Below are 9,897 nucleotides of genomic sequence, written 5' to 3'. Positions count from 1 at the left end.
CACACACACACACACACACACACACACACACACACACACACACACACACACACACACACTAACAATCTCCCACCCTCTCCTCCTCTGTTTCTCTGCTACCTGTGGTGCCAGCTCTCCGTTGGTGATGATTTTAGCGATCAGGCTCCACTTTCTGTTGCTGGTGGCATTGTGGATCATCTTCTTTCTCAGCAGCTCGCCTACAGACACGTACTGGAAGCCGTAGCGCTCAGCAATCTTTAGGCTCTGTGTTCCTTTGCCGCTGCCAGGGCCACCTATAGCACAGAGGGAGAGCTGTTGATGTTTTGGGAGAGATATTGTCGTGTGTGTGAAATGTTTCTGTGTGAGTGTGAAACATTGTGTGTGTGGGTGTGTTTGCGTAGGCGTATGTGAATTGGTGATAGGAACCCAGACTATGTGAGACTTTGTTTGTGTGTGTGTGTGTGCATGGCTCTGCATGTTTGCAACTTCGTAGCTGTGTGTTACTGCTTACTGTGGGGGACAAGGGCATATGAGGGTGATGATGAGAGAAACAGGTATGTGTGAACCGCCTACATTTGCTACCAAATCCTCATGTTGTTTTATCTCTCCATTTCAAGAGGAAAAAGGATGTGCTGAGGAGCGACAACAGGAGAAGACAGCTCTTAGCTTGATGCTGGATAGTTTAGTTCACATCGTTACGAATATTTTTCAGGTTTTTCCCTTGTGATAAAATGATCAGTTCTCAAGTCTGCCTAAACTGTAAGGTGTAAATCATATCAAGGTAATATTTTGGAATAAAATTGCCCTAAGAGAATTCAGTCATTAGAAATCATGTTTAAATGGTGCAAGATAGACATGCTATTCGAGCTGTCAATTGTGAAAGGCCTGTAAAAGCCATCTGACAACCTGAATGCTGCTTTTACTGCGTTTCATTCCAGGATTTCAGAAATTTACCTCATAAATGCCAACCACACAAACATTTCTTCTGTGTGAAAAAGCCAGGACAGAACGAAGGGAAATTAGTCAGAGAACAAAGCTGTGTGGCTAATTTAATCCATCAATGTGTTTTGTGATTTTATTAGGGAAGAGGAGAAGAGTGTGCACCGAGGTGTAAAACAATAAAAGTGTAAGCACATCAGTAAACAAATCAATGATAACTTCTTCATTATTTGGTCAGATTTAATTTGGACAGCCAAGTTTTGGAGTTACTGTATTTGTCCTCAAACTGAAAGAGAAATCTTGCATGCATTCAGTGTCTGGGTTAATCTTATAGTTGGGGCTCATAATCAGACATTTTGACTTGTATAGCAAGAAAAGCACAGGTGCAAATAATAACGGTAACAATGACCCAGTTCAGTTAACCCCTTCGTCTTATTTCTTAGTTTCTTAGTCCTCGATTTCTTTCCCCACCTCGCCTCTTCTCCTTGCATCTTAGCCCCTCCCACAAGAGATGCGAGCGGAGGAGGATAGAGGAGACGGGGTGGCAAAGTAAGCATTGTGAGCCGCGTGTTATACCAGTACCCTTAAACTGGAAGACATAAATGTAATCCAGCCATCATCATTTTTCTTGAAAAAGCCCTCAGATTTAACTAAATATCCTTGTCACATTGTATATTAGAAAAGATAAAGTTTTGCAGAGAGAAGGGGTGGGAGGATCAGAGAGATACTCTTATACGTATTTAAAAAATTGAATTATTCTACACATTAGTAGTTTGTAATGTTCGACCAAGCCTCCTCCTGACTACAAATGTCTTTGTCAATCTCTCTCTCTCTCTCAAAACTTTTGCAGCAAATCCTCCAAAGAGATGACAGCTGCTGCCATCCTGTTTTTCCTTTAAATAGGGAACATTGTGCTTACAAAGACTAAATAGGAACTGGCTTTGTGCTGCAAGGACAAATAACTATCATCCACACTATAGGCAGACAGTGAAAATCCCAGGTACAGACCAAAAATCAAAACATGCTGCAGCAGAAGGTTTTTTTAAGAGCTTTTAGCAGATTTCAGTCCCTTTCTTGCTCATTTAAAACCTAAATAAACTATTTTCAAGAGGGTTTATAAATAGCAGTTTTTTTCAGTCCAGCTCAACCAGTGTCATTACTCTTATTGTGCAGCTGCCATGCTTATTTCTTAAGATTAATGAATGTATTTGACACGTTAATGCAGGCCCATCAAGGAAATCAGATTAAGGGCTGTGACACACTAACCCGAGCCGTGGGACAGTCTGGCGAGGTCAGTGACTCGAGTCTGTTCTGTGAGTGGTCCTCAGGGGCCGTCGGCCTTCATTTTGGCTGGCCTGACACGCACTGCCGGCCAAAAGGACTCAAATAACCAATCATTTTGGTGGAGTGCTAACCCGGAAACGAGGAGCAGGATGAAAAATCTGACAAAAATCTTTTAAACTGACCTTTGTCGATGTGAAATGAAGACAGATTTAGCTGCATTTTACTGTGTGGACTATGTCTCGCCTAAAATCTTTTCAGAAACACGTTTTATTAAAGTAGGAGATTGTATTCTGAACAAGCCACCAAGGCAGTCTGGCTTTGAATTTCTGCATAAATATATATGGAAATTCCGGGAACTAGACCTACGTGACTTGTTTGTCCAATCAGCTGCCGGTTTTCATTTTTGGGCGACAATACAGATTAGCACCGCCTGCTGTTATGTCGCTTTGGTGTGTTCAGAGGGACTTTTATGACTGACTCAGGGAGACTGATTAGTCTGCAGAACTGCCTTTTCTGCCGATGGTTGGCAGTCTGGTTGGTGTGTCAGGGGCTTAAGAGAGCACGAGTGTCTAACACAGTGAGTGACATGCTCAAGATCTCCCCTGCTGATGCCAACAGAGAGGCGGGCCGATTGTTCTGTCCCTATCAGGACATTAGTTCACTTAAATGTTTTTCTTCTTCCATTGCTGTCAGTGGTTTGTTCCACATGCGTGTGTGTTCCTTTAAGAACTGTAGGACCTTTGCACGATGGGTTTTAGTCAGGAAGTTGAATGTGAGCAGGACAGCCTCATAGCCCTGGCAAACTTGTTTCTTTTTAAGGATTCGGGTTACTATGAGGTTGTGCGAGTCACTTGAGTCTGTATTATTAAATCGCCAAGGAAACTCAATCTTAGCCCATTGTTTTTAACCACTAACGTAGTAGGAAGTTCTGTGGATTCACTCGGTGCAGACTCACAATTTCAGATCGGATTAAGTCACGGGAAAGAACGCATTTTGAGCCAGACTGTTTATTTATTTATTTTATTAAAGTAGTGTAGCTTAAGCAATACATAGGCTTTCAATGTAGACAGAAAGCCTTTATATTAGACAGAAAACAAGAACAAAGAAAAAATAATTTTTGTTATCAATCAACCTAATTTTGATATGCTACATCTATACACAAAACCTATAACCTATACGCATGTTATTTCAAAAGCAAAATAATGGCTTTTGTTTTGGATTTGCTTTTCACCCTGATTTCCCTCCCTCACCTGCTAAAGATCCACTCATGACAACGTAGCCGGCTGTCTCTGGACTGTCTCTCTGCTCTCTTAGTCACTTGAGTTAACTTGTGGAGTTGTGGTCGCCTACAAAATTGTAAGTTATAAAAGCTTTTGGCAGCTAAGATGACTAGGACTAGTGGTAGCTAAAGTTGCAAGAGGTTTGTGTTTAGCGCTGTTATCATTATAGACTGAATTGTAGTGGAACTCAACTGATCCGAATAAATGACACTAGAGACTCGCGACTCATGAGTTAATTTAAAAAGTCGGGTTAAAGATCCAGGATTCACAGTTTGTGTTATCATCTCTCCATACTATCTTTGATGCTCCATGCCTTTGGTAGCATTCTCGGTAAGTGAAATAGATGCTGAAATACTGTTCTTATATCTTGTTAGTTATTGTCAGTAAGTTTGATGTGCAATATGTACATTTTTGACGATGATTGATAGCTCATACCAGACTGACAGTATGCTTCAGTAAGCTAGTTTGCCACTATTATCTTGGGTAGTGCTACATGTAAGTATATTTTAGTTTATTTAGATAAACAATGTAGGTTATATAACATACACTGTATAACATTACATTACGTATTTCCTTTATTTCATCTTACATGTTAGCTACTGTATGACTATCTGTATGTATACTATACTACCACATTACAGTGACATGTAGTCATATTGTTTTTACAATTTTCATTGTATAATATTTGTGACTCATTATAATGTTAGTAACATGTAGTGTAGGTCATTGTGTTTCATTTTCCAGTTTCACCCTTTTTAAATCAAATAAACTGAGTTACGGTGATCACGGTCTCCTGTGCTTGATGGTGGAAGGTGTTTAGTTGCTGGTGAGATTGCACAGGGTTACGTGCATTCAGGACAAGACACAACATTCAGAATACCAGAAAAAACACACTAGTGTGCACACACACGTACACACAATCCCTGAGTCTTAGATTCCCATCCAGGCCATTTATTTATAGATCATCAGCAAGGCTGATATAAACTTTGTATTTTGTTAAGCTGTTTATATAAATAGATAAAGCTCTCATCAGAAGCATTAAATAGACGCAGTGTTTTTCTATGTTTGCACATAAAAAGATCGCCTTATCTTATCTAATGGAAAACATGAGTCAGTCAGAATCTTGATGAGCAGCTTCAAATCTAAAACATCGGATGAGAAGACATTTTTGCCCCAAAGGTTCCTATTTCCTCTGTTATGTACTGTAAGTGCACAGATATTTATAGTTTTGTGTTTTGGTGTGGTGCAGTGGTGCTTTACCGATGACGAGGATGATTTTGGGTCGCGGTCTTGATGGATCAAACACCTCATACTCCTCAATGAGTTCCGCGGTCTCTGACAGGTCCGAGTCACTCTCAATAGAAAACTGGCTGATGGGAGGGAGGCGGTCATAGCGTCTGTAGGGAAAATTGGGACTGTCGGGCAACACTGTCTCACACACACAAACACATACACACACACACACACACACACACACACACACACCCAGATGAAAATAAAATGTGTCTGCTTTTTTAAGTGTTGATGACTGATGATTTTTTCAAAAGCCTTAAACTACACTATTAAAAATCTCAATTTAAGTATCAAAATTACCAACAATCATTGTGCTGTCAGTCATAGTAAAGGTGCAGATGATACATTATTTCAAACTCTGAGTCAAATTACCGAACAAAAAACCAAAGAAATGCATGCCGATTTAACAATCACAGTACATTTGAGATTAAGTGTCTTATTGTGATGAATTCTTTGCTTCATTCAGTTTGGTAATTATACAGCAGTCTCTGGTGATGAAAGCAGTGAATATAACACATTTACCAAAGATGAAAATTATCATTGCATGCTATTCCAAGGGAGCAGAACTGCTATAATTTACATACAGAATAAATAATATCTCCTTACACTCTATTATAAGGATGAGGATTGTATTAATCGTGAAATTTTACCAATGACAACACATGTACCAGAGATGGAACTAAAGGTTTTGTTGAATTTGAAGAGAACAGAAAAGCTATTTTACACAAACAATATAGCAAAGCACACAGAAGGTTGCAAATTAAAACTAATGCTGCCCAACCTGCGTGAATCCTAAGGCTTTCTTTTGCCCTTTTAACATTTGTAAGACGTTGAGCAGTCAATCAGGACAAGATCTTTATAAATTTGGCAGTGAGAACAGCATTCCCTTGCAGCAAACATTTAATAACATGGCAGATTTGACACTCAGCTCTCAGTTGAGAGGGGAATCGCGGGACACAGGAATCTCTATCCCTAATTAGGCTGCAGTTCCCAGCATCTAAACACTACTGCTGGCAACGTTTTTAGACATCTAAGTTAGATATATCTAAATTTCTGAAAGCAGTCTGCCCTCAACACTTCTTGACTGTGAAGTTCTTTTATGTGAAACATTTGTTGCTGTCTGCATTGTTGTGTGACTTATAGACACGTCACTCATATATACACTTAAAGATGTGATTAACATAACAAGTAACTGTTCTATTTGCATAACTCACATCTATTATCGTGGCAGGTCCTGTGTGCATTGCTTCTATGCTTCACATCCGTCATCAAACAAAGAAGTACATGTTTGAATTTACAATAGACCTAATAAAACCAATAAAACTGCCAATAAAATATGACATCAGCCTACAAGAGTATTTGTTAACTTTGCTTTGCAAATTCAAAATACGTATCTTCCTACATTGGTTAGACCTGCTGGAAACGACAGCTGGAATCAATAATTGATGAATAAAGAGCCGTTCGCTATCCCCACTCACGTGAATGATTAACTACACGCGTTCAACTGTCTTTTGCTGCATGGTAACAGGCTGCCACAGGTCAGTGAAGGCAGCACAGGCTGAGATCTGCACGCTAAATGCTGTTTTTAAACATGATGGTTTGACAGGCTTGAAAGCAGCCGCAGGGATTGCTTCTAAACTTTACATTGTTGAATACTGTGTATTCTCTTTTATCAGTTGTGTGTGTGTGTGTGTGTGTGTGTGTGTGCACTCTGGTGTCTCAGCTAATACTGCTGTTTTTTTTTTTTTAATCAAACAAATCTATTAAAGCACACAGCTTTGCCTTACGCTGCAGCTGCAAAAAAAAAAAAAAAAAGTCCATGTCGTAACGCTCTAAAAGTCTTCTATTACCAGTGTTTTCAAGAGCAGCACAACAGCTTTAACAATGTGTCTGCAGTGGCGCTCATACAGTACGGTACAAATGTCAACAACCTTTCCTGTTCAAACATCGAGCCAGTTGTGATTGTGTAGGAGAGTAAGATGTTCTGCTGCCAGCATTCTTGGAAAGAAGTCACATATACATCAAACTTGTTACAGATTAATTTTGTGTATGTGTTTTTAATGTGACCCACTGTACTGTACAATCAGCATTCACTGCTCACCATTTCTGAAGAGGGACCTGCGTGATTGGCCGCCGTTGAGAGGGGGAAGGGACTTCTTCTCCTGGCCCACAAAGGTATCCCACCTCACTTTGTCTGGTCCTCCGAGGTCCCTGGCTTTCTTCAGACAGCCCTCCAAGTAGTCGATGGGGTCATCAGGCCGGTAGTACATCAAACCTGTCAGCAGGCTCTGGAGAAAACAATGGAGGAGGATTTAATGAGGTACAGAGGGAGAATAGGAGAGAGGTAAGAGATGTTGGTTGTGGCATCCCCACATCTTTGTTATGATGTGTTGTTCTTTGACAGCATGGCAGGGGTGAGCAGCCCATCTTTTAATGAGAACATATCTGGTTGCCTTGGTTTGGCTACACTGGGGAAACAAAACATCTAATTTGGTCAGAAGCTGAATTGATCATGAGGGTCCTGTGTACATTTGCCAGGCTGTTATTGGGGAGGAGGAATGTCTATCCCTGATGATGAATGTGAGAACAAACTCAATGCCAAAACAAAAGTCAAGTGTATGGTTGCGTGACATCTCAATCTGACATCTCAACCCTGAATGCTTTAAAACAATAACCTTCCTCTGGGACTTCCTTTTTCATCCCCACCCTTCTCACTAACAACTCCCACCGCCAGCAGCATGGGAACACCAAGCTTCTCCCAACTGAAAACAAGTTGATGTGCTTATTTAGCACATCAACTTATCAACTTATTTTGATAAGGAATACACTTTGATAGGAGTGGCAGTAAATGTACAGTGCAATTACGATGGTGATGATGATGTGTCACTTCAGCTCAGTGTAAGTTCAAACTGTCTGTATTTAAACAAGTAGTGATTGCGTTGCATACATTAGTTGCACTACACTTGGGATTTAATCTAATTAAATGAGCCAATTTGCTTCCCCCTCAAAGAAATGAATGACACTTTATTGTTATTTTTTGTCTACGCCGCTTATTTTACTTAATAGCCAGTTTTACCTGGTATTATATAATAATCCTTTAGATGCTTCATTAATGGTTTATTTTTCTTTCACACCATCTCAACCACCAATATATATCCCTGTCATGTCATCATATTCTTTTCTGCAATCATTCTATTTTCCTTTCTAAAATTCACTATGGACATTGAATGTTGTTTTATTTTCCATATTCATTTTCCATGTTGAAAAAATTAAGTCTCTAGCTGAGAGCATCTTAATGTATTAAGAAAATTATACTAGTAATGAATTTGCAATTATTCCAAGGAGGACGTCATATTCGCTTTATTTGCCTTTTAACTAATAATGATTACATATTATACTATAAAAAACACATCAAAGCAGTTTGTAAAAATTAGTAGTGTTTCTCATTTAAACTACTACTTTAATCAAGAAGTATATAGGCGCATGTTCGCAAGTCCATCAGCCATAACAGGATGTATTGCATATCACAAAGAGATCTTTGCCGCCACTCTGACAGGCATCGATAAGTAACATGAATCTATGTGTAAAAATCACACTGTCAAATCGGCATGTATCTTATCCTCACAAAGAACATCTCTCACCTCAAATAGTTGAGGTATCTCCCGCCGTGCGAGATACTCCTTGGCATCGTTGGTATTCATCTCCAGTCGGATTTCCTCTGAAATCACAACTTATCCGTAGCGTGCTTTCTTCTCCTTGTTTTTCTTTAGCTGTCTCAGTGCCGTAAGGTATAATTTGGTTACTAACAGAACTCCAGTTTCCCCTCAGCGCATGTTTGCCCCGTGTGTGGACTTTACAACTGGATTCCTGCAGGCGATACCACAACGCCACCCTTCTTGGTGATGTGGATGCGTGGCGTGACCGTCTTCCTTCCTACAGCGCTCTGCTTCCAGCACGCACCATGTGCGCCCTGACGCTGGCACAGCGGTTGCGCGCTGTGCCAAATAACGCACGCACCGCCTCGTAATGGCGTTTTTCACAAGGATGTAGTCAGCCTGGAAACTTGGTGGTGATATTGTAGTAACAACAGTTTAGATAACAAGGACTTGTTATAAATATGTGAGTTATGATCCTCTAGTAGCCTAGGGACTTTTAAAGGGGAACCACGCCCATTTTCGAAATCAATATGCTACATATTGACTAGTCTAAGACAATCCAAAATATTAGTTAACATAAAAGCTCTCTCCCAAATCCTAAAACCAGAGTGCTAAACGTCAAATCTGTGATGGCATCAAGTATACATTGCCAAGATTTTATCGAAGGACACTGAGAGCACCCAGGGGAATGTTCTGAGTACATGCGTATACATTTTCTTTATTACTGCGCACAATACACTTATTTTTGGCTTTGAGAGAAAGTAGTTCATGTTCACAAATATTTATTGGACTTTCCTGGGTTTTGAAAAATAACACATTTGAATTAGGTGGTGGGCAGAGTGGTACTGTAACCAGTTTGACACTTGACAAAAACTCCGAACACAAGGTGCACTTCAACCACATAGCATGGCCTTCCTGAGCATACATGAGCATCCAAGATCAAGAATGAATCTTCAAGCTCAACATTTTGAAACTAAGAGGATTTGTCACCATTGGAAGTCATCACTTCACTTGTAAAACAATGCAAAACAAGAACAATGCCACTTTGATCGCCTGGTTTGTCCCATGGTCCTTATGGTCCACTAACCCTCTTGACAATAACAACTGGCTTTAAGTCTCCTTGTTTGTTTTATCAGAGAACAGCTTTAGATCAGTTCAGTGACATCAGTGTGTTAGAAAGTGAGGATCACTCCATCAGAATAACATTTCATGCATGACCAAAAATCAGACACTGTTGAGGACAAAATAGAATTTTCTTTTATAAAATAATGCAGATTCATGCGACCCATAACTGTTTTGTTGTGGATTTTTTCATGCCTTTTTATTTTCTGATGTGATGCATTTGGATAAGGGCAGTGATGTGATAAGGTCTGTGTGTGGGAATAGAAGTCCAGAGGATTGAAGTGTTAAGCAGACCTGTATGGGTGCTCTGCAGTTTGTCAAAAGTGATTTTAATGCAGCATTTC

The 9,897-nt window shown here is 39.9% G+C and overlaps 1 protein-coding gene across 1 annotated transcript in view; it reads right to left on the bottom strand.

Annotated features, from left to right (window-relative positions):
• The window catches only part of ak5 (adenylate kinase 5), a 62,493-nt gene extending 53,658 nt beyond the window's left edge, over nucleotides 1-8,835 (bottom strand). The window contains exons 1-4 of the mRNA XM_034888218.1: nucleotides 8,417-8,835; nucleotides 6,877-7,063; nucleotides 4,743-4,910; nucleotides 100-272 (exon numbers count right to left, since the gene is read on the bottom strand). Coding sequence (XP_034744109.1) covers nucleotides 100-272; nucleotides 4,743-4,910; nucleotides 6,877-7,063; nucleotides 8,417-8,476 — 588 coding nt within the window. The 5' untranslated portion in view covers nucleotides 8,477-8,835. The remainder of the gene's footprint in view (nucleotides 1-99; nucleotides 273-4,742; nucleotides 4,911-6,876; nucleotides 7,064-8,416) is intronic.
• Between the last annotated feature and the right edge of the window lie 1,062 nt (nucleotides 8,836-9,897).

The sequence above is a fragment of the Etheostoma cragini genome, chromosome 12, assembly GCF_013103735.1.
Source record: "Etheostoma cragini isolate CJK2018 chromosome 12, CSU_Ecrag_1.0, whole genome shotgun sequence".
Taxonomy (NCBI): domain Eukaryota; kingdom Metazoa; phylum Chordata; class Actinopteri; order Perciformes; family Percidae; genus Etheostoma; species Etheostoma cragini.
This window is presented reverse-complemented; position numbering and strand designations above follow the sequence as displayed.